The 13,396-nt window shown below is 37.9% G+C and overlaps 1 protein-coding gene across 8 annotated transcripts in view; it reads right to left on the bottom strand.

The window, feature by feature from the left end:
* Window positions 1–1,116: 1,116 nt before the first annotated feature.
* CLHC1 (clathrin heavy chain linker domain containing 1) overlaps window positions 1,117–13,396 on the bottom strand; it is a 61,518-nt gene continuing 49,238 nt past the window's right edge. For all 8 annotated transcript variants that reach the window (XM_008956258.3, XM_014343832.3, XM_055107938.1 and 5 more), the window contains 4 exons: window positions 11,195–11,369; window positions 10,135–10,337; window positions 7,226–7,405; window positions 1,117–5,606 (listed from right to left, as the gene is read on the bottom strand). In XM_008956258.3, coding sequence (XP_008954506.3) covers window positions 5,410–5,606; window positions 7,226–7,405; window positions 10,135–10,337; window positions 11,195–11,369 — 755 coding nt within the window. In that variant the 3' untranslated portion in view covers window positions 1,117–5,409. The remainder of the gene's footprint in view (window positions 5,607–7,225; window positions 7,406–10,134; window positions 10,338–11,194; window positions 11,370–13,396) is intronic.

Below are 13,396 nucleotides of genomic sequence, written 5' to 3'. Positions count from 1 at the left end.
CTGCTTCCAAAATGTACATTTTCAAAGTGTGTGAGCAGGCTGGACATGGTGGCTCACGCCTGTAATCCCAGCACTTTGGGAGGCCAAGGCGGGCAGATCACCTGAGGTCAGGAGTTTGAGACCAGTCTGGCCAACATGGTGAAACCCCATCTCTACTAAAAATACAAAAATTAGCCAGGCGTGGTGGGGGGCGCCTGTAATCTCAGCTACTTGGGAGGCTGAGGCAGGAGAATCACTTGAACCCAGAAGGCGGAGGTTGCAGTGAGCCAAGATCGCACCACTGCCCTCCAGCCTGAGTGACAGAGGAAGACTCCGTCTCAAACAACAACAACAACAATATAGTCAAAATGTGTGAGCGGTATGAGGCAAAGGAAGAGTTCCAGGAGAAAATGGATGGGAATGTGTTGTCACACATTCTGATCTGTGTACAACCAAAGTGGTAGAAGGGTGACATGCCCTTCCTGTTAAGCACAAACCCACCTAAAGCTCACTCTATTTATGACAGTATTTTTATTATCTGACCTAATAAAACAAGATAACAGAATTTAACCCATACAACTGTTCCTTGAGTGGAAAAGATGGATCCTTCTCAGTGTGGCCCTAACACATTAATACACATGAAAGCTTAAAGGTAGAGTTTGCACCCAGTGGAGAGCTAAAAATGCTTGGTGGTGATTATTGCTGCAGTTTAATATATGACATGATAATGGAGACCCCCCACAGCCACAGTGGAATTTCCACTAAAGAGCTAACTGGATAGAGGCAAGGATCCATGTAGGCAAATCTTCAAAATGTAATTTTATAGCCTCTATTTTAAAACTGCAATACTGCTTCTTAACCAAGCTTATGGCATACAGTTGGGGAAGAATACTATAGATTAATTCTTTAGAGTGGGGTCGGGGGAAGTCAAAATTGCTTAAGGACTCCGTACCTTTTCCTCTTTCTATACACAAATTATGTCTGTGTTATCTTCCATGTTCCTCTGCATTAGAAATCAAAATGGCCTCCATACTGGATTGGCTTCCACATAGTAGCTCTACCCTTTATCCTCCCTTGTGTTACATCAGTAAATTGGGTATTCCGCAGTAGGCTTTTCCAAATGAGAAAATATGGTAGTTCTTTTTTTTTTTTTTTTTTTTTTTTAGTCAGAGTCTCACTCTGTCACGCAGGCTGCAGTGCAGTGGCACAATCTCAGCTCACTGCAAGCTCCACCTTCCGGGTTCACACCATTCTCCTGCCTCAGCCTCCCAAACAGCTGGGACTACAGGCGCCCGCCACCATGCCCGGCTAATTTTTTGTATTTTTAGTAGAGATGGGGTTTCACCGTGTTAGCCAGGATGGTCTCGATCTCCTGACCTCACGATCCACCTGCCTCAGCCTCCCAAAGTGCTGGGATTCAGGCGTGAGCCACTGCGCCTGGCACCAAATAAGAAAATATGGTAATTCTTTACTATCTTTATCCACTCAAAAAGCTTCATTTAAAGTTGATGGAGGCCAGGCATGATGACTCATGCCTGTAATCCCAGCACTTTGAGAGGCCAAAGCTGATGGATCACTTGAGGTCAGGAGTTTGAGACCAGCCTGGCCAACATGGTGAAAACCCATTTCTACTAAAAATACAAAAATTATCTGGGTGTGGTGGTGGGCACCTGTAATCCCAGCTACTCAGGAGGCTGAGGCAGGAGAATCGCTTGAACTCAGGAGGTGGAAGTTGTAGTGAGCTGAGATTGTGTCACTGTACTCCAGCCTGGGTGACAGAGCAAGACTGTCTCAATAAATAAATAAAAAAAAAAAAGTTGATGGAAACAAGAAATCAAATTTAGCCTCAGTTTAGGACAGAGGTTTCAAATTAGTGACCTGCAGGTCAAGTCTGGTCTGCAGATGTGTTTTGTTTGGCCCACACAGTACTGCTCACATCAAATCTACATTTCCAGCTTCCAAGAAGGTAACACCGAGTCCACAGTCCTGCATAATAAAAGTTGCCTGGAATTTATCACGATTGTCCCTTTCAAAAAGTCCCCAGATCCTCCTTTCCCTGACTGTGATACATTTCACTCATTTACAGTAGTGCCAAACCTCTATAGGTAGACGCAGATCCTCAAGGTAGGGAGGGTACTTGTAGATAATTATCAATTAAAAAAAAAAAACTAAAAAAACTATATAAATAATAGTGTCTTTTTTATGTACCCAATATATTTTTATTCAAGAACACAACAAATTATAACTACTAGCAAACTGACAGCTTTATACACCGAACATTTGTTAAATGCCATTTTTTTCTGAGAAAGAATGGAAGAAATGTATGAGCTTTCTATGAAATGTACAAAGTTAAAAAAAAAAAGGCCTCTGCTATGATTTTTGACTTAACATATGCTTTAGCAATCCAACAGAATTCCAGGCACCTAAAAAGTAACAGGTTTTGACCTTTTAAAGTTAAAAAAGTGATTAATTTAATGGTCATTTCTTAGTTAATTCAGGATTTAGGAGAAGTTGTAAATATTAAAAAAATTTTTTTCATTACATTAGACTTCTGTTCAACATCTCTAAACCTTTCCAAATGAATGAATTTAATAGAAATTCATTTTGATACATGCTTGACTATAATAAACAAAAATGTAACTAGTTACAATTAAATCTTTCAGAACTTGGAAGAAATATCTTCCTTTCCTCACTGGTATGGTAGAAAGAAAACCTAATATGAAATCAGAGAAACTTAGTTCATCATGACCCTTGCTTTGCAACTGCTATGTAAAGCAGTCAATGGCAAGAGGAAAAAAGGAGAGAAGACACGCTCAAGATAGCAAGACCTAATAGAACACATGAACGTTGGTTAAATCTTCATTGGAACAATTCAAATGTTAAAAGGCATTTTTAGCAACTGGTGAAATTTGAATATGGACTGGCTATTAGATAATGCTAAGGAATTATTATTAGTAACTTTTAAAATACGCTGTGTGTTTCCATTAAGGTTGTAATCTTGCTAGCAGAAATTGTGTGCAAAACAGGTATTCGGTAGATGTTGTTGATGCTGATGTTGAATTGTAGTATTTGAAATTTAGGCTGAAGGTCAAGAAGCATTGGGAAATAATTTGTACCTTTTCAGAATTACTGAATTTTAGAGTTGGAAATGACAAGAGGAGGTATCTAGTCAAAATAAATTTATCTTAAGCATGAGGAAAAGGACACATAGCTAGACAGTGGTGGGGCTGGTCTAGAATGCAGGTTTCTGTGCTGAGGTCCAGATTATACCTCCTTCAGTGTAGCTTACATGGAGGCTCTTATAGCTTCAAAGCCCTCTGTAGCTCACAACTCAATTCTTTCTCCTTCCTCATTTAACTTTATAATCTTGCTCTTCCTCCCAACTCCATTTTCCATCGCCAGGCATTTTAATTTATATTCACTTGACAACTTTTACTTTCCTTGGGAAAGCTGCCAAAGGCAATGCTAGCTGAGAAGGAGTAATAATGAGCAAAGGAAAAACAAGGCAAAATTAGAATAACAACAACAACTGCTGTTTAAGCTTTCTCTAGATTTATATACCTACTTTATCCTCCTGGCTTTCATGGAGACATTTTTTTTTCTAAGCTCTGTCAATGGACACATAATAGCTTTCTATCAATCATATAGGTCTCAAAGGAAAAAAAAAAAAAAGGTTTTAAGCCGTTGGCACACAAAGAACCAGTGCTGCCGAAATACCTCTCCCTTTCCATTCCTTTTTTCCATCCTTTATCTGCTCTTTTCAACAGCCTGTATGAAGGCCAAAAATCAAAATATTATTTTGATAAGCCTTTTAGTAATAAATTGCTTTTTAAACTATGCACATGTATTACTTTAAAAATGCTACGTTTTAGAAAGCTGAATTATAATTATCCAGTATTCTATTTAGCACCAAATGGAAAAATTAAAAACTCAGCTTGAATGCTTCTGAATTTATAAGATAAGCCAGGCAACCCTAATACAAGTGTGGACAGATAACTTAATCACAGCAATAAGTTGTACCAATATATCAAATACTTTAAAGAAGAATAAACATATAAATACAAATGAATAGACATATGGGATTTAGTAAGTACAAACTAAGTAGAGAAATGTGTGTTTCTGGGGCCGATTACAAAGGAATTACAGCTATCTTTTACTAAGTTCCTCTATCATGTTATACACTTACACTACACATACATTATCACTAATCCTCACAACAAGCCTAAGGGAAGACTGCCCATATTTTATAAGTGAGTAAGAGGTAGGACCAGAATTTTAATATGAAGCTGTCTGACTCCCCGTTCATCTTCTTTCCACTATAACATAAAAATACATATTCAATTTAAATTTAGGACGGGAAAAGTTATGCTCTTTGCTCTTATTCTAATAGCAGATCATTTTCATTTTTTACTTGAAATTTTTTTTTCTTTTTTTAATAACAGCGACGGGATCTCACTGTGTTACCTAGCTGGTCTCAAACTCCTGGGCTCAAGCGATCCTCCTGCCTCGACCTCCCAAAGTGCTGGGATTACAGACATGAGCTACCTTGCCCAGCCAGCAGCTCATTTTAACCATGTTCCATGGTCAAGGATGACATTTAGCTAGTAAGCTCTGGTGTAGCATAAGGGCTAAAGGCTGTTCTGATTAATTAGGTATCTGTTCTGCTTGATTTGTGCCCATGCCATACTAATCATTAAATATTCTTAATATTACACCTGTCCATGGCACAGAACTTTCAGAGTTTTCAATCAAATACTTATTCAGACACTTGAAATAATCCAAAACCACTTCTTATGACATATTTTCCATACCTATAGGTATCACAGGTCTACTTCTATGCAAAATTCGACTGGTCTTCTCTCTAAGTAATAACATGCCAAGAGTCCCAGCTTTTATACTAGAAGCCTAAGCTTTGCCATATTTATATATATCAAAGCATGGGGCACATCTTTAAATCAGCAGTACAAAATTACTATACTCTAGGTTTTTGCCAGCAAGTCCAACCTTGAAATGATATCCTGCTTTTCTGGTCAAGTCAGGCTTGTAGCATTTCATGTTTGGGAAGACAGTCTAACACACAGGATACTACCCACACCTTCCTCAGCTCTTGCTATCATATTACATCACCAGAAAGTAATATATCTGGACATTAGCTTATGTCCTTAGATAAAAATGCCCTACACTGTTTCACACAGTTATAATCTTGGATTTTATCAAGATTCAATATAAGAAATGACCATATGGGGAAAAGGAAGCAATAGTATAAATATTTCAAAGACAAATCTAAATGTCATCATAACAAAAGTGTGATTTATTTCTGAGATCTTCTTACTCTAGATTTATTTATAAGTTAGTTACGTTAAAATCAGTTTGCCCAACCAGCATACATAAGGTGTTGTACAAGCTCCCTCAGCTGGTTAAGATATAGAACTACCAAAACACATGTTCCATTAGGTTGACTGCGTCATCCTCTTCAGAAATTTCTGTAACTGCAGCCTGAGATCGAAGAATAGACGTGATGTCATTAGATAATTTGTCAAAGCCATTCTGTGAACATATATTTGCCACTTCTTGCCACTTTTCTATGGAGCAAAAGGAATCATTTATCATGAGACTTTCTACTGCATCTGTGGGGAAAAAATACAATATTATAGTATGGCACTTATTTGATAATCTATACTTTAGTGATTCTTCAAAAATAGAAAAGGACATAATTTCAACTCAGTTACTGTTAAACTCTACCTGATTCCCCTAAGATTAATGACATAACATGCAGTGCTCAGTCAAGCTCATGGTAAGTACTCGTGTTAGTTCCTTCTCCTCCTCCCTTATCATTAACCTCTTCATGTCTCAATTCAACCCTCTACCACTTCTCACATTCCACATCTCCACTCATCTCCTTCTTGTTAAGGCAGCAGATGTTGAAGGCTATAAGGCAGGAGCTCAGAAAGTGATGAATGTGGGCTCATCCTTATTCACAGAGTCTATAAGGCACCACTAGAAACTATCAAATAACTGTAAACCTATAGGTCAAGTTTTCATGATTTCAAACACTTATATAAATGCCTTAGTGGGGCTAACCCAAGGACTGAAGAAACTCTTTGACAAACTCTTTATCCTGTCTCTAGCTGGAGAACTCTTAATGATGGGGCTTCTATAACAAATATTTTTCTTAAGGAAATAAAATCATTTTGTTTGTTAAAGAAATTTAATATTATTTACTTTTAAAAATATCTTAGTGATCTATCAATTTATGGAACTCATTTCTTATCTATTACCTGCATTACTTATGGTACTTCATAAAAGAGGATCACTTTTTAGAATACTGTCATCACTATAATTTTATTTCTACCATAATTATTATTTTTATATAAAAATATTTTAGTTGATATCTGTAATGATAATTTCAAAATATAAAGTTATCTTCCAAAATATGTTTTCAAGTAATTTAAAATGAAGTTGTCTGTTCAACTTCCTATATTAAATTAATGAAAAGAAAATAAAAGTGAGTTTTAATTATTCTCTCTCTCTCTCATTTTTTTTGAGGCAGTGTCTCACCCAGGCTGGAGTGCAGTGGCACAATCACGGCTCACTGTAGCCTTGAGCTCCCTGGGCTCAGGCGATCCTTCCACCTCATCCTCTCGAGTAGCTGGGACTACAGGTGCATGCCACATGTAGCTAATTTTGGTATCTTTTTCATAGAGACAGGGTTTTGCCATGTTGCCCTGGCTGGTCTTGAACTCCTGAGCTCAAGCGATCCACCCGCCTCAGCCCCCCAAAGTGCTGGGATTACAGGGGTGAGCCACTGCACCCAGCCTAATTAGTTATTCTCTAATTCACAGCAGAGTTAGGTTCAGAGTGAATAACATATGTAAATACACATACATTTGGTTTAGGAATTAAAACATATAGTTTATATCTACATAACATTTAAAATACATATAAAAGCTAAATATACACATATGTCAATATATACAAAGTTTTTAGTGTTAGTGATCATAATTATTGTAATATTCCCCTCAAGCTTCATAAAGATACTCCCTTCATTCTAATTCTCTCAAGAAATATATCCTATTACCAATAGATTATTATTTACATGGCAATCTTTACATTTATAAACTCCTAAAGTTAACTCTTGCTAAGAAGGAACTCTTAGGGAAATTTGAGTTAACTCATGCATAACCATCTTGAACCTCTCCCTAGATAACCCACTACTATTTCTTCCACAACATTTTATTCTACTTACCTATCCCACCTTTATTGATTTCTTGAAGTAGCTTAATGCCAACTTTTTTCATGTCTACAGAGAACAGATGAAGTATAGCAAGACCAAAAGATAAAGATGGTTGTTTCTCATTCAACTCTTTAGTGAGACACTGAATTAATTCAACTTGGGGACATGACATTAATAGCTGCAACAGGTCATCTGAAGGCAAAAATGAAAAAGTTTATCTCAATGTACTAATATCATAAATCAACTAGAAACTAGGACTAGCTAATGTCTATACCTGCCAATCAACAGTTTTTCTAATCCTTTCAAAGCCCTCAATGACCCACTCCAACCTAAACTCAACGGTACTATCCCCTAGCCCCCCTCAAAAAAAATCATGCTCAGCATAGCAAAAAACAAAGGAAAACTACCCATAAGAGTATCCAAAACATAATCAAATAATTATAATGAAAAAAATGTGGTATAATAAAAATACAGATTGGCTACTAGGAAACCTGAATTCTAATCATAGCTCCATCAGTCACTTACTCTTTTGGAACTCAGTTTTCACATCTGAAAAGTGTAGTATTAGAGGTCTCCATCTAATACTACAGTTTGTTTGTCTATATCTTGTTGCTCATATTTGGACCAAATTCTGGTGAGTATAATGTCTTTCTTTCTGTGCCTTGCACAGAAAAAGCAACTCAGTAATTTTTTTCCTAAAACTATCAAGCATTTAGAAATTCAAAAATGAAAACTTTAAGAAGCCAGTAGCTATTTCAAGTAGCCAGAGGTGGAACCATATGAAGTTTCCTATATTTGACCACAAAAAGAACAATTCCATATGGGTTAATGTCTATTGGGTTAACCCAATAGTTAACCATTGAGGTAATCTAAAGCTACAATTATGATTTGTATTCTTAAATTTTTTCAAAACAAAGTCTCACTGTGTGGCCCAGGCTGGAGTGCATGGCTCATCATAGGCATAATGATTGTGTACTGTATCCTCAAACTCCTGGGCTCAAGCAGTCTCCCGCCTCAGCCTTCCCAGTAGCTGAGACTACAGGCATGCCCCACTCTATACTCTCAAATTTATAAACTTTGTATTAACTTCCTAAATATTTTAAAGTAAAAATATTATTTTGTGGCCACAATAGAGGTAATTTTCAGAATAACTTCTGAGAGCCTTTCAAGGACTACCATAAACATAATCTGAATTCTGAAAGCCTTGGGTTTTTAAAATGTATTTAATATATAGAGATGGGGTCCCACTATGTTGCTCCAGGCTACTCTTGAACTCCTCGTCTCCCTTTTTCTTACTACATTTCAAAATCCATTTTATTTTTTAAAAAATTATTATTATTATTATTATTATTATTATTATGGGATAAGGTCTCACTCTGATGCCCAGGCAGGAATGCAGTGCCACAATCACAGCGCACTGCAGCCTAGAACTCCTGGGCTCAAGCGATCTTCCCATCTCAGCCTCCTGAGTGGCTGGGACTACAGACCCTATCCCTAAAATTTTTAAATTCTAAGAGTAATTAAAAGCTATATCCCATGTCTAAACATTAACTAATATAATTCTTACATATGGAAAAATAATAGTTAACAACACAGAAACTGAAACTGTATACTTAGGTAATGGAATATTAATTAATACCTACTATGCCAGATTCTGTCCTGTCACTACATAACCAAATCACTTAGCTCTAGCTGTGCCTCAGCCTCTCTGTGGAAACATACTATTTTTGCATCTATAAAATGGGACAATAACAAAACCTACCTCATAGAGTCAACATAAGGATTAAGTGAGATAATCCATGAAAAAAAGCCTAGCTATTATTACAATAATAGTATAGGGCATGCTGTTATTAATGAAGAAATTTCTAACTTAAAAAAACAACAACATAGATTCTAAGAAAAAGTCAATTAATTGCTTGAAAATGACCAGATTCAACAACTACTAAAACTCCTTTTTCCTGGAATAATGTGACCTAAAAATGGCCATGTTTGGTTCCATTTTGCATCTTCTTAGAACTGGGATACATAGCCTGCAAATCAGGACAGGCACTGGCCTGGGGGATGGGGAGATGTCAGCAATGCCTGTACTTACAGTTATTGCCAAACTAGATCCAGAATAAGAGCTCTGCTCTTCCAACTAGGGTCACCCTAAGGTCCACAGTTCTCTCAGATTACCGTTCAATTGTAATCTCAGATTACTGTTCAATTGTGTTTTAAAATTTTGAAATAAATTAGAAATTCTTCATTTCTGATGCTTATATTACAGTTCAAAACATTATATATCACAGGCTGGGTGCGGTGGCTCACACCTGCAATCCCAGCACTTTGAGAGGCTGAGGCGGGCAGATCACAAGATCAGGAGATCAAGACCATCCTGGCTAACACGGTGAAACCCTGTCTCTACCAAAAATACAAAAAGTTAGCCGGGCGTAGTGGCGGGCACCTGTAGTCCCAGCTACTTGGGAGGCTGAGGCAGGAGAATGGTGTGAACCCAGGAGGCAGAGCTTGCAGTGAGTCAAGATCGCAGCACTGCACTCCAGCCTGGCAACAGAGTGAGACTCCATCTCAAAAAAAAAAAAAAATTATATATCACGAATAAGTTATTTTTAAAAATCATATATGTAGTATGTTCTAGTATATCTGCTAAATCTATCTTTAAAACTGTATATTTCCAGGACTATCTGGCTTATTAAATGTTTGTATTTTGAGGAAATACATAATATTTTTGAATATCTAGCATGAAAGCCAATCAGCTCCAGCTTACTATGTTCATGAAAAATTACACAAGAAATCTCCTACTTATTGGTACATATAAAATTGATTTTATAACGTAAGTTTTAAGTAGTGCTTGCTATTATGGGTAATCTTACAATTAAAGCCCAGAATTCAAATATATACAAATGGCAGACTTTTTAACTTACCGGTAGTAAAGTCCTTCAACTGCTGTATGTACTCCATGACGCTATGAGTCTGACCCTGTTTACACAAGCAAAGAATAGCTTTCTTGTGCAAGCCACATTCACTGTAGATAATCTGAGCTAAAGCCAGGCACTTGGCCTTGTTATAAGTATCCTGCTCCCCATAATCACAAATCACATCCCCAGCCTCCTCAGAAAATGTCAGTCTAGAACAAGCAGATCAATAAGACATATGTTAGAAAATTCCTGATGAGTGGCTGAGACTGAAATATTTGAAGATTCAGCACAGTAGAACTGGATTTTCTACTACCTGTAAGAACTCCAAGTTACAATTTAATAGGCAATTGATTATGTAATTGAAATGATTACTTGTCAATTTCTATCACCCCGATAATAGTCAATATGAAAATAAAGTTATTTGGAATGTAGTGGTGTATTTGCTAAGAAAATTAGATTTCTACAGGAAACTAAATGCATATATATATATATTTTTAGATTGAGTCTCGCTCTGTCACCCAGGCTGGAGTGCAGTGGCGCGATCTCGTCTCACTGAAACCTCTGCCTCCCTGGTTCACACGATTCTCCTGCCTCAGCTTCCTGAGTAGCAGGGACTACAGCCGTGCGCCACCATGCCTGGCTAATTTTTGTATTTTTAGTAGAGATGGGGTTTCACCATGTTGGCTAGGCTGGTCTTGAACTCCTGACCTCAAGCCATCTGCCCACCTCGGACTCCCAAAATGCTGGGATTACAGGTGTGAGCTGCTGCACCTGGCCACCATGTCTGGCTAATTTTTGTATTTTCAGTAGAGACAGGGTTTCACCATGTTGGCCAAGATGGTCTTGAATTCCTGACCTCAAGCGATCCTCCCACCTCTACCTCCCAAAGTGTTGGGATTAGAGGCATGAGCCACCACACCCGACCACTAAACACTTTCTGATTAATTGCAATAGGGACCTGAAGTAAATGTTCAAGTAACATATTGATAAAGCTATTAATATTTTTAGAACAAACAACTTTATTAACGAAATGTCAAAATTAAGTTAAAAGCTTAACTTTTCTTACCTTTCCTGTGTAACCCAATTGGTAACTAAATCTAACCGTTTTTCCGATAATCCACATTTGATTCCTTCCAGGGTTAGAGCTGCATCAACAGGACATGGAAAAGCATGACTTGTGATAAAGAGGGCCTCAAAAAATAAGAGTAATGGAAGAGGCTTTCCTCTAATTTTTCCAACAGCTACAGAAAGGAGAAAATTTTCTCTGTCAAATGCTTTAAGAAATAGTTTGCTTTTTCTTATTTCATATTACTATTTTTGTGCCTTTGCTTTTCTAAAACTTTAACAATCTAAAATTACACATTTATAATTTTTAACTCATGCTCATAGATTAAACTTTATCTAAATGACTAAATATCACGTGCCATGTGAAGATGGAGGCAGAGATTGGAATGATCTGCTACAAGCCAAGGGAGGCTAAAAATCGCTGACAACCACCAGAAGCTAGGAGAGAGGCATGGAATGGAATCTCCCTTAGAGCCTCCAGAAGGAATGAACCCTTGACACCATGAATTCAGAGCTCTGGCCTCCAGAACTGTGAGCGAATATATTTTTCTTTTAAGTCATAGGGTTCTGCTGTTAATGAGGCCAATTTGCTATGACCGAAGAGAACAAAAGGTGCAGCTGCAGATACACAGAGGATAAAATTCCTAATGCAAACTATCCTGCTTTAATGACCAATCAAATGAGGCAAATATAAAACTGGACATTTAAAGGTATATACTTAGTCTAACATACCCTAACTTTGAAAATAATTCAATGAGGATGACAAATTAGGATCCTGAAATTTACATTTAGATTCAGCCAGTGACCAAAAAAGTATGTCAATCCCAAATCAGCATGACTACAATTCATTTTTTATTAAGCTGTATGTACACTGAATGCTTGAACTTGCAGGGGAGGAAGACTGTCAATTTGAACTCTTAATTAATCCATCAGATTATTTTCCTTTTTGTGAGCAGAAAATAAATTTACCACCATATCTTATTTCCTAGATTTTTCTTTAATTCTCCTCCTCAAAGTCAAGTGAGACAGTTTAGAGAGAACTACTGGATATGGATGTCTTGGAATTTAGAGAACAAAAAGACCAGAGCCTGATATTTGCCTGGAAAGTTTAAAGGTGAAAGGCTAGCGTGAGTAAAGAGAATTAAAGTACGAGCAAATTCTACTTTCACAAGATTGCATGTTCCTTAAGGGTGAAGGAGATTCCATGAAAGGCAGGCAGGCTGGTTGTCTTGAAAAGACTCTCTCAGAAAGGTCTGCATGCAGCCGGGCGCGGTGGCTCACGCCTGTAATCCCAGCACTTTGGGAGGCCGAGGCGGGCGGATCACGAGGTCAGGAGATCGAGACCATCCTGGCTAACACGGTGAAACCCCGTCTCTACTAAAAATACAAAAAATTAGCCGGGCGTGGTAGCGGGCGCCTGTAGTCCCAGCTACTCGGGAGGCTGAGGCAGGAGAATAGCGTGAACCCGGGAGGCGGAGCTTGCAGTGAGCCGAGATCACGCCACTGCACTCCAGCCTGGGCGACAGAGCGAGACTCCGTCTCAAAAAAAAAAAAAAAAAGAAAGGTCTGCATGCAGACCAGATAACCCCACCTGAGAGAGTCTTTGGGGGTACACACCACCAGAATCATTAGCAGCCAGCTAAAGTAATACCTCCTGAATCAATAAAAGGCACAATGGAAAGTCCCCAGTGAGGGAAGGCCCTAAAAAACAAAGACTAAAGCAGTAAACTAGGAGCCAACATTGGGCATCTACCACACCCAAGAAACATCAAAGCCTAATGACCACTGCACCAGTTGAGTAAGACCTTTCCTGACCCTTATATAACCCCACTGTAAAGCTGCCTAGTGATTAGAAGAGGAGAGAGTAGCAGAGTAAAGAAGAAGCAAACATGTCTCCTGAGCCTCAATAGGTTCTAGAGCCAAATCAGAGCCTAACCAGGGTAACGGGAAAAATTTTAGATTAAACAAGAGATTGCAGTTTCTATTTAGTTTAGACTAGACTTTTGGGTACCTAAAAATAAAACTATTAATATCTAAAAGCGAGTGAAAAAAAGTTATGTGACATGACCAAGATATTATCCAGTAAAAGAAACAGGAACGCCAACACAGTCCTTTTAAAGGGCAATGGCGAGGAAGAATAAAGTTGTTTCTTGCTTTGTACTCTGTCAAGTCTAGCTTGAACTTTAGACTCTATCATGTCTAA

Source organism: Pan paniscus, chromosome 12, assembly GCF_029289425.2.
Source record: "Pan paniscus chromosome 12, NHGRI_mPanPan1-v2.0_pri, whole genome shotgun sequence".
Classification (NCBI taxonomy): domain Eukaryota; kingdom Metazoa; phylum Chordata; class Mammalia; order Primates; family Hominidae; genus Pan; species Pan paniscus.
Note: the sequence above shows the minus strand (reverse complement) of the source record. Positions and strands in the feature narration are given on the sequence as shown.